Source organism: Electrophorus electricus, chromosome 9, assembly GCF_041902795.1.
Source record: "Electrophorus electricus isolate QZ-2024a chromosome 9, ASM4190279v1, whole genome shotgun sequence".
Taxonomy (NCBI): Eukaryota; Metazoa; Chordata; class Actinopteri; order Gymnotiformes; family Gymnotidae; genus Electrophorus; species Electrophorus electricus.
Genome location: NC_137505.1, coordinates 17473117 through 17487734, shown reverse-complemented (window position 1 = coordinate 17487734; position 14618 = coordinate 17473117). Strand labels below are relative to the sequence as shown.

Below are 14618 nucleotides of genomic sequence, written 5' to 3'. Positions count from 1 at the left end.
TAGATAAATCAACATCCAGATTTTTCACTGGTAAACTTAACTAAAAATAAAATAAGTTGAAAATAAGACAAGGGACAATTACCTCAGGAAAAAATGAATTTATATGTAAACAAATGTAAGCCAATTGAATTTCAAACTTCAGCAGGTTTTAGCCACACTATTAACAGCTGCTACATGTTTTCTCCAAGTTTATGCTACACTGAACACTTTAGAAAACATGCTTTTTTTTGTATTTGAATTACCATTTCAAACTTTTATTTTGGTAAAATCATACAATAAATGCACAGCTGAGTCTTCTCATGCAGTGCATAGCTTCTAAACTACTACATTAAAGCAAATACTAAATCTAAAGTGCTCTGGGCTGCTCTCAGGACAGCTAGCAAGTGATACGCTTCTTTCCATGTCGGCAAGGTATGAATTCAAATGTTGCAAATGCACAGTAAGACTTATTGCTAGCTATAGCACTTGCCACCTGCTCCTGAGAGGCCCGGACCCAGAGGCACCATATATGCAAATGCAACAATACAGAAGAACCACATGTTTAAGATTGCCATGTGCCAGACATTCACTGAAACAAAAACCTTAAAACAGAACAAAATCCAAAATCTAAAGAAAACAAATGCACATATTTGGAGAAACTGGACATTTTTTGCACCGATACATTTAAGAAATTGTTAGGTCTTCTGAACATTTTATTCCAAACCTTGGCATGTTATTTTTTCCCCCCCATTTATAATTTTGAGAGCCAATTTGAAATTTGATAGCAATATGGCCTATAGGCCTTCAACAGCTGTGGATACTGACTGAGTCCAATATGTCTGAAACATTAAAAAGCTCACACTACCCCGAAGTATAGAAATTTCACGCATACAGGTGACATTCAACATTCAAGTGCCAGTGTTTTTGTACTGTCTTTTGGTCAAGTTTCTTGAAACGTTCAAAGAATCACTTTGAGGCTTATAAAAATAAATATTTCTCAAAAAATGCTTAATAAATTACACAAAACTAGCAGCAAAAGTAGAATCTAGAAATCTGTGTGCAAATAGCTAAATTCCCCACTGCTGATCCCCCTGGTCCCAAATAAATCCTGGTAAGTATTGAGATCCCTTCCCCTTTTGTAAACAAGCTGCGTTTCTCTCTTCCCAATCACAACATGTGGAAGTTTGAGGACACGTACTCAAGACAGTTATATAAAACTCTAGATGTGCAATAAAATAACTCTGTAAAACTTGATGGGCACAACATACACGGGCCTAGACCTAACTTAAGTAGCACCATTCATCTTTAAGTTCTCGATACTGTCAGTGCATCTGCTTGAATTCGTCATTTTTTTTAAAAAAATGTCAAGGCACAACACACTTGAGAAGAAAATCTATTGCACTTAAGTTAAATGCCTTTTTCCCTCCTCTCTGCAACGCTTCCTTCCTCTTTAAAAGGAAGCAGAAAGCTGGCTCAGAGGCCAGCGGTTAGTTTACGTCAGAACAGATGAACTCCAGAAGACGACAGCATTAAAATGTACCACATGGAGAGGAAACCTGGTCTTCAGCCACCACAGTGATCCTGACCACCACAGTGCGGTGCGGCCCGACAGCTCGTCGCGGCCCACTTCCTGTGCAAAACCCTGTGCGCATCTGTCAACGCCTCATGAATGAACTCTCAGCCATCTCCAAACACATCTGCCCAGGAAAAAGGGAGCCATGCCTCCAACGCAGCTTGAAAAGAGAAAACATTTGTAATAAAGGAAAGCCTGTGACAGAATTTGTCCTCCGTCCTTGACCAAAAAACAAAACACTAGCATGCGTATACAACCAAAGCGGCGATGACAGGCACAGCCGCCTTGGTATCATGGTCCGCCTGAAGCCATTTGAACTTTGCCTTCAGGATGGCAGGCATATTTTTTTGTTTTTTTTTTGTTTTCGGGAAGAAACATTTCTTCAAAACAGTTTCTCAACAATGCACCTCTTTTCCTTCAAAATGTTTCAAGAAAAAAATAACAAAAAAAAAAAAAAAACGCTGCCCACTTACAGTGGCTAGTATGTGGTACCTACTAGCTGCCATAACACTGTCAAGTCAATTAAAATAAGTGGAGTTACAAGTTCCAGCACTGTATGTTTTCTGTATATTTTCACACAACAAAGTGTAGATAACACCGAGTGTTTAAATCACTTTGTCATGAACAGTTTCATCATAACTGGAATGGCCTTTTTGAAGACAACCATATCCCTAATAGGTGCCTATCCAGGATAGAGTGAGCAAAACAAAAAAAGTCAGAACTCTATGTCCTGTACAACAAAGTTGCCACACAGAGGAATCACCACGTGAATCCAACGCTTCTGTGCTGGTTCCATGAGCTGTTAGTTCTCTGGCCAGTATTGTAGGCTACATGATATCCCTGTGACAATTTGAAGTTCAAATGGAATCGTGACTCACTCCAGCCACGTTATCCCGTTGTTTGCCAAGGTTTGATTAAGTACAAGCTTTTATATGCCTTTACAACATAAACAAATTGAGCTCTTGGCCAAGTTCATTCTCTGAAATGAAGAAACAAAAATTCCGGTCTAAATTTAAAGGCACAGTACATGAACATATAAATGATCCTCAGTTTCTTGTTGTGTTTCTACACAAAGGAAAAAAAAAAAAAAAGAAAAAAAAAAAGAAAAAGTGCAGTTGAAAACAGTCCAAGATTCAAACACATAACTCTGTCCATCTTGCTTCTTATCTACAAGTTAGCACTCTGGATCTGCCATGGGCCCTTCTCTCTCCAAGCTCCATTCAGAATGCAGACAGAGAATCACAGCGTGTAATGTACTGCGAGTTCTTAAAGCTACACAGGGCGTAGAGTCTGGCTATGTTAACATGTGGTTTCCATTCTGCTCGTTTGGCGTGGTGACCCTCTGCCGGAGACATCTAGTTGCCCCACCAGTCCACTTGGGTGTAGCTTCCCCCATAGTTTCCGTAGCTTCCACCGTAGCCATCGTTGCCAAAATTTCCAAAGCCACCTGAGAAAGACACAGAAACAAAATCAGCAAATCTTTCACTGCAAGACTGCACCAATATTAGATCTTCAAAATCTCCTGATCTTCATTTGTCCATGTATTCGTAGCCATTGCTAGAGTTCAGTATTCACCAGCTGGGTCTTCTGGGACTACTGAAGGTCCACATGAATTGACGAGTTGCATGACGATTATCGACTTGTGAGCAAGTTAACGATACCTCTACGTTGGTGTCATAAGTCAAATGATGACTCAGGACTGACCCTGAGGTGAGTTTAAATTTACCCTTATTACCACCAAACCCTCGACTGCCTCCATGGCTACCAGCATTGCGAGCACTGCGGCTGCCAAAGGCGTTACCACCTCCAGACATCTGACGGTAATCTCTGGCTCCGAAACCACCAGAAAACCTGCCGACCCACAGAACAGAGAGCATCAGATCACTGTAACACTGTAATTAAAATCCCATGTTTATGCATGTGAGCAGCTGGCACCTCTTGGAGCGTCCACGGTTGCTGCTCTTGTGCTGGTGCTCAAACGCCAGACTCTCCAGCCAGGAAGGAACCTCCTGTTTGGCTTCTACCAAGATGTCCAGCAGGTCTTTGGTGATGTTGCTGTTCTTGTCATTGTAAAATGACGTGGCCAAACCTGGATAAAGATGCATGTGCCCAATTAATTACAGCAGAGCATCGGTACTCATTTTTCAGTTAACTGCAACAAGCCCAGACCAATTTAGTTAGCGTGCCTACTCCAACACAAACCTTAAGTTGATTTGTACACGTTATTTGGCGGTGGCTCTTATTCAGTGCAACATGTTAAAATGAACACCTCAGAACTCACCAAGGTTTCCTACACGGCCAGTACGTCCAATGCGATGGACATATTCCTCAATGTCACTGGGCAGGTCAAAGTTGATGACGTGCTTCACGTTGCAGATATCAAGTCCGCGTGCAGCCACCTGTGACGATGGAGAAGGACGCAAGTGTTGCTACCACACGAGAGTGCTGCAAGCTTTCAGAGAAACTTCAGCTGCTACTCACAGCTGTGGCAACCATGATGGGGCAGCGACCGGAACGGAACTGGTGAAGCGCCTCTTCGCGGTCCCTCTGGGAGCGGTCTCCATGGATGCTAGTACAGGCATAGCCCTCACGGTATAGGAAGTCCTCCAGGGCGTCGGCGCCCTTCTTAGTCTCTACGAACACCAGCGTGAGAGAATCCTTGCCTGCAGTCAGAAAACGGTGTGAGGTCCGCAACGGGCCCGAGAGCACAGTGCTCCAGACAACGGCCCAAAATTAAGACTGCTAAGTGCTGCAAAAATACAAATGACAACTAAACATGATGGGGATACCAAGGCGTTAACAGGTTTGCATTGGCTGACAACCATTAAGTCAAATTCCTTTGCTTCATTGAAAAACCAGCAGCGACAGAAACAGGCCTTTGGCATCACTTCAAAAAAAACAAAAATCTTGAAGGGAGTTAAAGTGGGTTCAATGTTTGTCACAGCTTATGTTCCTTCTTTAATGGCCATCGCAGCAAAGCTCGACAGGAGGAAGAGAGGTGAGCAAGCGAGGAGTGAACGAGGCCTTCCTCTCACACATCTCCATTCACCCCTCAGTTTCTCTCCTGCAGCAACAGTAGCAGCCTTTGCTTAGATAATGTTGGCATGGTAACACTGACCGATGACGCTTCTCCACATGCATTTTTGTCTCAGTGCCGAGTTGCTATGGTGAGATACAGATGAGAGCTCAGCCAAGCAGCCACTCACATTCATCTCTATCTGATTAACCTTGGCTGTTGTGATGGTAACCATGGCAACACCATTATCAAGAGCATTTTACTTCCTCTTGTCCATTCTAAAAGGACATGTTCAAGTTAAAGCAATAGGTTAATTTCAACAGAACACTTAAAAATGACTTTAGTTCCTTCAACTGGAAATTGTTACCATGATTAGCCATGGTTTCCAGAGGCAACATCCAAGAGGGTGGAAAATGGGTCACATCGTGGGCAATAAAGTACATACCAAAATGAAAGTGATACCTTTGACAGAGTCACAGGTCTGCAAGAGTGAATGTAAAATCAGACAAGCATCTTACCCAAAATGCTCAGCATATTTTAAGCATATGAAAGGGGGGGGGGGGAAACAAGAACTTAAAAAAGGAGGCCAGTGGAATGTAGATGTGCTTCATCATGTCAGTCTGAGAAGTCCACACTTACCTGGCCTCTCGGGAGTTTCAGTTGCACTTTCCTGAACCTCACTTGGAATGACTTCAAATAGAACCAAATCTCCCAGTAAACTTAATGCATCTTTTCACCACGCCAGATATTTTTTTTCTTTAAAAAAAAAAAAAGCCTTCTACTCAAGTACAATTTAGAAGAGAAACATTGAAAATATACCTCAAGATACTACAACACAGATTTTAGGGACTACATTAGACAACAGGATTACTGAACGTCAAATTCTGCAACAAACATTGAACCTTTCAATACCCCCTTAAATCCCCTGATTATGTGTTTCCATCCTCTTGATGCAGCATTCATCTGTGAACTTCCTACAGGCACCGTTCTGTTTACTGTACACACTGCATCTTAGGACAGGAGTGTGGGGATCTACCTGTGGCATTGAGGAGATCCAGCAGGAATGACCGCTTGTCACTCTCCTCCACCCAGACCACCTTCTGGGTGATGTTCTCCGAGGTGGAGCCCACACGGCCCACAGCTAGGAAGATGTACTCCTCCAGGAAGTCACGTGCCAAGATCTACAAATAAGCAGTCACAAATAAAAAGGCAACATCCCTGCCTTTTAGTCACTTCGTGAACTCGTGTGCTTGTAGTTTAATCAACTGTACCTATATATTTGCACCTGTGAGTGTTTGTACTTCTGTGCCTCATATGTTCTGTATCTGCATACACTGTATTGTGACCCTGGGCACATGTGTATTTTTGTACCTGGATCTCCTTGGGAAAGGTGGCGCTGAACATCATAGTCTGGCGTACACCTTTTGGAGGCATGGTATCCTGCTCCACGATGCGTCTGATCTGTGGCTCAAACCCCATGTCCAGCATCCTGTCCGCTTCATCCAGGACCAGGTAACTGAGGGCAGGGTGAGAAACCGAACCAAAATAAAGAAGCAGTAGCCAAACTCAAACCGAGAAGAGATGCTGGAAAGTGCCCTCATTGCTGTGAGTAAGTGGAACAGCAGGTCTGGGCGGTTGGCATCACGTCTCTGGGCCCAGCACTCACTTGCAGTACTCCAGGCCGATCTTGCCCCGCTCCATCATGTCCACCAGACGCCCAGGCGTGGCTACCAGCAGGTGGCAGCCTCTCTCCAGGTCACGGATCTGCTGTCCAATGTCGGCTCCCCCGTACACCACGCACGGGCGCACCCGGGAACGGTACGCGAACTGCAACAGAGCAACAGCGGACAGGAGGATTAGGAATGATAAGGTCAGAGTGAATTCCTGCTCATAGCTGCCAAGCATGAGGAACTGGTTAGACATACCTTCCTGGCTTCGTCATAGATCTGAAGAGCAAGTTCTCTGGTTGGAGCCAGGACCAAAGAGATGGGATACTGCTTACGACGCCCATATTTTCCATTCTCCTGTTAAAGCAATGCTGTTATTACTTTCCAGTGTAACATTGCCAAAGCGATCACATACACAAAAAATACATTCGAACATTTTTGAACCTCAGAGGCCATTTGGAAATTTCTGCTCCATGTTGTCAGGAAGATCTGAACTGAGCTGTGCTGTATAAAAAGCTACCTGGCCACTGGCTTTAGAAGCCTGCAGAGCCTCTCCTGGTCCATCAGTGTAGATCTGACTCAGCACTGGGAGAAGGAAAGCCGCAGTCTTCCCAGAGCCTGAACACACACAGCACATGAACAATGACCCATGCTGCCAAACAACGGGCCACGGCCACCATCACGGACATCAGGCCCTTCGCTCGAGAAGACGTAGGCTGGGGTAGCAGTGTGTTTAGACTTCTACCAGAGCTGGGAAACAGGCTACCTGTCTGAGCACAAGCCATTAAGTCCCTCTTAGCCTTGATGATGGGAATGGCATGCTTCTGTACTGGCGTGGGTCGGGTGTAGCGGCTCAGGTTGATGTTACCCATGATGATCTCCCCCATGTCCACATCATGGAACTGAAAGGCAATACAATACATCCCCCATCAGCTCCCACAGTGGTGCGTTTCAAAAAGAAATTAAAAAAAAAACTTCACCGGAACACGTACGTTCTCGATCGGGCCGGGGCAATTGCTTCCGGTGGCCTCCACAGGAATGTCATCATACTTCTCAAAGTTAATCCCTGTATTACTTCCAGAGAATAGTTCACTGAGAGAGAGAGGGGGGAAAAAAAGGGGCTTACTTAATGCGGCAGATGGACTCTTTTTGGAAGTGCAATTAGCAGCAGGTTGGGGCACATACTGTTCCAGACGCTCGTTGGGAGGAGTAGGTTTCGACCAGTCCTCTTCATCCCTGGACTCCTCTACCCACCGACTGTTTCCCATCCCACCTCCGCCAGCACCAAATCCCCCACGGTCATACCTGAGCAACAAACCCTACCGGTCACATCCGCTTTAGACATCCCAGAATCCCATTTCTGAATCACTGTGCCCCGGACACTTTGAATGAGCTTAAAAGGACCTTTAAAAGGTCATACAGTTTCGCTTAACATGCCTGTGTAGCCGCCATTTTACCTTCCTCTTGACCCTGCACCTCTGTCACTGAAGAATGCAGACTTCCCCCTGTCGGAACGTCCTCCAAAGCTAGAGTAAGCGGCATCCCTGTTCAGACCCGTGTTCCAGCCGCCATCTTTGTTTTCAAAGCCACCATAGTCTAAAGAAATGTTCCAGATGAATCATCACAACATTAGGATTGTGGTGTTTATGATTAAGAAAGAAAAAGTCTTCAAAACATCTTTTTTCTATCGCTTACTTGTGTTATGCATGGGCTGGTTGAAGGTAGCACCACCCCTGTTGCCACGGAAGTTGCCGCGGCTGCTTCTATCGTTGCGAGGAGGACCACGTCCAAAGCTTCCGCCTCCATTCATGCGACTGTCGTGGTATCCATTAACAAAGCCATTGCTACGAGCGCCATCCCATCCAGGAGAGTCTTCCGCAGAGGGTAGAAAAGCAGATCAGAGAAAGCGACTGGGGCAGTGGAGAAAATTGTATACATCTGAAAAGAGGGTAGCCAAAAGCCAAGCCCATACAAAATCAACTGGTCTCACTGGTCTCTCTGACTGACCAAGCAAAAGATGTCAACAAACAAAAACAAGGGGAGGCAAAGTAGTCTTACTTCAGCAAATACAGCAGTTTAAGTAAAAAAACATGAGCCAGATAGACAGGATTGTACCAACGGCTCAAAAAGGTAGGCTCAGCTTTACTGAAAGACTCGCCTACACACGCTGACCGGAAAATGACACTCGAGAAATCCGTTAACAAACGAGCTGTACCATGCCAGAATCTCACTACCATCCCTTCACAGCACACTTGTCAGCATAAAAGAGAAACAGACTAGCCTACCAAGCAGCCGAGTGCCACTCGGGTAGGAGTCAATAATCTGCTGACCACAAGCAACCATGGCATGCCATGCTATGCTACTGTCAGCTGCTCGAACATTTACCACAGCGGTCAGCCCAGCTGAGCACACTGGCTGTATCCTCATTCCCACCGGGGGCCACACTGCTGTCAGTGTGCGCGGGGAAGGCTGCAAGGGACACACACAGGTATTAGCCAAAGCCTGCACCAGCGGTCCTGCACAATCCCTCACATCAGCGCAATCTCACAGCCAGTCAGGCCAGCACCCTCCTTGCGGCAGACAGATGGACCACACGCATCACAACACCGTTTCAAATACACGAGCATCCACGAGCCTGTGATTTATCCTGAACATAACAGCTGATAAACAAATTAACAATAATAAAAACTGCCTAGTCACAATGCACCAAACAATGATCCCAAAACACAGCTCGAAGATGAAAAGCTTTGTTTCATTCATCTTCCATTAAGATGTACAATAACAAAACATATACTGGACAAAATTTGAAAGAAAAAAAAAAAAACCTCAACTAGCCAGGACAAGTTCATTAATTCAGCCTGAGGCAAGTCATTCAATACAACCATTAAAATATACTGCAGGTGGGATTGTAACTACTACTGTTACCATATTTCCACACGAATATTTGTGCACTTGAAGGCCATCTTGTATATAGCTTGCATGTCAACAAAATGTACGTTTATAAAAGTACAATATCAAACCAAAGAGGGTCATTAAAAAATCTGAACTGAAAAACTTTGTGCTGCAGATTTGGGACAGAGTTGGCCTAAAATGGCTGTCTGAAAATAGCAGTATTTCTCTTTTGAGCCAAAGCAAACTTTAAATTACATGTCAAGGATAGTCAGTGTCACAGTAAATACATAAAAATACCAAAAGGACATTTTGCTTATTTTTAGCAAAAGATGTACATTAGTACTGTGAAGCATCTTTGGCTAATTAGTCTAAAAGTAGTTGTGTCTGTTGTGAAAGGAAAACCTGTACATGGTAATAGCAAAATTTCTTGGGGCAAGTAATGAAATCGCTCCAACTAACTGTTCAAACCAGAACGTAATTTCATTCCCCTCTATTCACTCCACATCTACAGTTCAGGTTTTCGTGTGCACACAGTTATGCCACACTTGCATAGGTTATAATTCAGTAAGAATATTCACATATATTTAGCATCAACAAATTCTACAAGAATAATATACATATCCCATGCAGCGAAAGCAAGCTTTCACATCATATATTAGAGCATAAATTAGTCTGCAAAGTCTGCTAACTTCACAATCTTGTTCAAAAAGTTCATGTCAATGCTTTAATAGATCACTGAATACAGCATTGGTCAGCACTCGGAGGTGCAATGCACAAGTCCCATGCAGATACATGGAGGTATACCACATCTGTCTGGCCAGCCACCACTGCAGGTGTGATGGAAGGAAAGCTCCTGGGATGGGCATCTTGGGTAACCTGAGCAGAGGCACAGGGCACTAAATAACAACCCCTTGCTTCACAATGAGGGAAATGCAGGAGAATGGAGGCTTACTCTAATAGTTACCAGTCCTAAAGTCATCCCATCCAGTCTGATAGTTATTTCTGTTTCTGCTGTTTCTCTCGAGATGCCAAGTCTGAGGAAACTGTTTAGGAGAAACTTGTGCAACAGTTTCACAATTAAAAAAAAAAAAAAAAAAAAAAAAAGCCCAATTGTGTATTTTTAAAAATATGGCAGCAAGTGGTGGACTCTGTGTGTGTGTGTGTGTGTGTGTGTGTGTGTGGTGTGTATATAGTGTCGGCCCTCTTCCTGCCCTTGCACATTCATAGACTTGACTGGAAAATAAGAGAGAAAGGAGCGGAACGCAAGCAACCATGGCTACTAGCTAATTATGGAGAGCATGGGTAAGTCAGACAAAGCACACAGAAGTCTGGCTACTTTTCCCTCAAAACTCTAAACTGGGAAAAAGCCTTGTGTACCTTAACCTGTCCAACGAGATCATTGACCATGAGCCCTGAGCTTTACATTGGCCCTTACATATTGGCTCTTGGCATGTAATTAAACTTTCATGCATTTAGGAATGCAGAGCACCCTCAGCAAAAGCTGACAAAACAAACTTACAGCTCAGTACTGGTGGCACTGAATAACCGCTCTGTCTACCAGAGGAATAAGCAATCCCTGCTGTGAAAAAATGAAAATGCAGTCAAAGTAAGAAGAAGAACGCAGAGACCAATACAAGAACCAGTAGCATGGGTCTTTTTAAACGTCTCTTAAGGAAGGTGGTACATCATTTCTTTAAAATAGCCAAGAAAGTGTCCGAATTTAAAAATAATCTAACAAAAAAAAAACCTCCAAGTCAGCTTCCTGAAACAGAATGAATACATCTTTCAGCTCAGATTAAGTTCACAATCCCAGTAAAACTTAAAATTAGAGAGAAAAAAAAAACAAAAAAAACAAAACATCCTAATACGTTTGATACTGACAATCACTTTCAATGCCGAATTAATACAAAATTCTTCTAAGTCATCTCAGATAGAAAATATACTGCATTAAATTACATTTGTGTAACTGCGTAGCGAAGCTACTTAAAAACAATGATGCATCTAAAATACATCTTCCAAAGGTATTCCTGTTTTAAGGAAAAGGTCATAGCATATATAAAAATGTTTTAAAAAAGACAAAAAAAAAAAAAAAAAAAAAAAAGACACAGACTACATTGAAATGCTTCACAGTCTTTCTAATGTGAACAAAGAGTAGCTGATGGAGCCAAAATGAAAACACCTACCATTTTTTGCGGCATCTTTGTTTCTCAAGTGTGGAGGAATGTAGCGCCCTGGGGGTTAAAAAAAAAAGAGGGGGGGGGGGGTAACATGCACATTCATTTTTTGCCAACATCAGCACTGGACTGGAAATCAGTCTAAATCTGAAATGCACAGGCAATGCCAGATTACTGCACAGACCAAACAGAAAACATTTATTTATGTAAAAGAAAGAAAAAACAGCAGGAAAAAAGCTTTTAAACACACGGTCAACATTCTAAAAATGGGACACTTACTGCCAGTGCCTCCACCCTGCCCATCAGCAGAATTCAAGTCTAGGGCAGAAAGCTAGAAAAGACAAGATGCAAGATCATTAAAGAAAGAAATTCACATGTATAAATGAACATTTGAAGATCAGGGATTGCAGTGATGGATGCTAAGCACGTGATTGCATTCACTGGTTTCAAATTGAGGTTCGAGTGCCCCAGTTGAGATTTCATTGGAAATATTAATTTATATTGTATCCACACGTGAACGAACAGCAGCACCATGACCGACTGCTGCCAAAACCATGACCCATGCAGTACCTATACACTGACTGATTCAGCCATGACTGCTTGACATTTTGTAAACAATCACTGCACCTCTGATTGGTGGGACTGTACCATGTTATTTATATTGCGCAATCTTCACCCAATCGCTGACGCTGGATGAAAGTGATAGAAGCAAATAATAACCTGATTAATAACCTTAAGGAAGTAATGGCAATCTATCATCCTTAGCACTGCGCATTACTGCGCTCTGCTACATTCGTATGTCGACACTGATCAGATGGCTTCCCGTGCAATCATAAACTGACCTCCCATAACCAGCGCATTCACCTTTAGGGAAAACAGATCAACAAATGGCAAAAGGCCTCAATCGCAATCAGTAACATTAGAGGAAGAGACGATCTTTGATTGAAGCGAACAAAATGTCCGACGAATGTTGGTGGTGGTGACAATGTTAGGGGGTGGGGGCTAACTTCAGCCTGTCGCACTGGTCTTTAATATTTAAACCTCAGCGAGACACTTTATATATCTAGCTAGCTGGAGAATTAGAGATCCCGATGGACAAACCAAGAGCGTGAAATGTTTATGCCCACGCTGTTGCCGACAGGTCAGCTAGCAGGGCTTTGCAGAAGCGGCCGATTATCCGGCTCCGGCCTGGGCCTCTACGGTATTAGGGTCATGATTACTAACGCATATATTGCTTGAACTGCACAGATGTGGGGTGCACCACCATCGAAAGTCTCACGGCGATAATTTGCTGTCTAGGCACTTTGCTAGCTAGCAAGCACTAAACAGATACGGTATACTACATAACTCCTAACTTTACTCTCTTGCCGTGAAAATGGTCTAGCTCGTACTGCGCACCGTTAAACTGCTAAGGCAGCGATGTTAAACTTGTAGCAACGACAGCAGAACGGGACTGTAACCCTATAAAAAGCAAGCCAGCCATGCTAGCACAGCTACAGCACACCAAAACCTTTAACGTCGTCCCGGCATGTAACTGAGACAGTCAACTAGTAGCCGGAAACACAACAGTTACCTAGGCTGCGCTCCTGGAGACCTGGTCAAGACAGTCGTTATCTGCTCTCTGTGCTAGCCTAGCTAGTTAAGTAACGTCGGCAAAGTAAATGTTCGTTTGAAGTAATACGAAAGGAAAAAAAACAGAAAACGCTTACCTGCTGATCTAGACCGTGTGAATTATCGACGACCACATGACTCATAACTAAAGAAAATAGTGAGGATTACTCCTTTTCTGAGAAGATTTTCTTTGTTAGCACGCCAGCTAGCTAGCTGAAGGACTATAGCCAAGCCTGCTTTACAAACGACGTCACTTGCCTCCTCTTTATTTTTGTTCGAATGCGAATGGAGCAAGACCTAATTAGGCGAATGTACTAAATATTTCCGGTTGTTTTTCCTTACAGCTTTGCCTAACAATCTTAAGCCGATGTTTCCAAATAGGTATCCCAGCTGACGCTAAGTAAGTAGACGTCTGAGCTCACTCAGCACCTCGATGTTCTGTAACACAGCCGAGCAAGTCCAGATATCGCGAGATATCACTGGTGCCGGCCACAGACGTCAGCAGTACGTATCGCGAGAATATTTTACCCAGGAAGTGAAGCGTGATATGGAAAAGTTTTGTTGATATCTGTCTTTAGCTAATGTTCATAATATTTTAAACAATAAAAGCACAATAAACGACAAAATTTTTTATCTTACCACTATTAGTAATATTTTTTTGTCTCCTGTCTTTCCTTAAGATTTAATTAGCATTACAAGCGCCAGGCCTTTGCAGCATCTCGAACTGAAATTGATCGTTAATTGAAAAATTAATAAATAGATTTTAAAAAAGGGCCTTCACTCTGCCTCTTACGATGGTGCCCCAGAATGTTGCACTACGACACTACAGAGGCCCTTTGTGTGCTGTCCCAATAACACTATCGGAGGTGGGCGCGCTCAAGGTTACACTTATTTTACTGCAAAAATAAAATAAACTGCATTTAGATTACAAATGCAGGTTTAGGCTGGCTACCATACTCCCTGGGATAAACGCTTGATGCACTACAAGTATGATGTTTTATTTAGCCAGATCCTATCTTTCTCTTTTTAAGGTCATTACAATAACCAAACTGTGTGATAGCAACATTAATCCTGAATTGTGATAACTTGTCACCGACAGCAAAACAGAACTATCACTAGAAAAAGTAAGTCACATATATAGTATAGCAATAATGCCATAACAACATGAAAGACAAAGATGTGTTCACCATGAGGACTGTTATATTCTGTGAAGCTGTCTGGCACCACAGATAAACATAAGATTTTGTGGAAGGCATGAGCTTCAATAAAATAAAACCACATGAGCACAAGCAGTAATTTTTTTTAGAACTGTCATGGCCAATGGCAGTAGACTCAATCAGGTATCTAAAATCCTCGGGACTACAGACAAGGAGACCGGCTAAATACAAAATTAAGTTTTATTTAAACACCCATTAATTCATATACAGACCATAACCAACGCCACTTAAAGAGCTGGGCGATAAAGCAACATACAAATGGATACAGCTGGGATGAAAAGCCCTGCACTTACCATAACCAGGACACAGTGAATTACTGAAATCAATACCTTCTAGATTTCACATACACTTCAACCCCCATGTACCTCACATCTCTTGGTTTAAATAAATAAATAAATATATACATTTTATATTGGTCATTCCTTCCCCTTGCTAAGCAGTTTAAAAAAAAAAAAAACCTATGGAAAGAAACTATAGAATCGCAGCATA

General features: G+C 42.9%; 1 protein-coding gene across 11 annotated transcripts; it reads right to left on the bottom strand.

Moving 5' to 3' along the window:
* Positions 1-83: 83 nt before the first annotated feature.
* On the bottom strand, positions 84-13377 carry ddx3xa (DEAD-box helicase 3 X-linked a). 11 transcript variants are annotated; one of them, XM_027005183.3, is made up of 22 exons: positions 13011-13377; positions 11581-11632; positions 11311-11358; positions 10647-10706; positions 10092-10184; positions 9932-10003; positions 7931-8107; positions 7693-7831; positions 7421-7540; positions 7228-7327; positions 7002-7137; positions 6756-6853; positions 6494-6592; positions 6235-6395; positions 5940-6084; positions 5605-5749; positions 5208-5258; positions 4034-4215; positions 3834-3951; positions 3488-3641; positions 3279-3403; positions 84-2999 (listed from the first exon to the last, which is right to left on the bottom strand). In XM_027005183.3, exons 1-22 carry the CDS (start codon positions 13053-13055, stop codon positions 2908-2910), a joined length of 2412 nt encoding a protein of 803 aa, XP_026860984.2. In that variant the 5' UTR covers positions 13056-13377; the 3' UTR covers positions 84-2907. The 11 variants fall into 11 exon arrangements, with proteins under 11 accessions (XP_026860984.2, XP_081576627.1, XP_026860985.2 ...); XM_081720501.1 differs by having other exon boundaries at positions 10647-10703; XM_027005184.3 differs by lacking the exon at positions 10092-10184.
* Positions 13378-14618: the final 1241 nt, after the last annotated feature.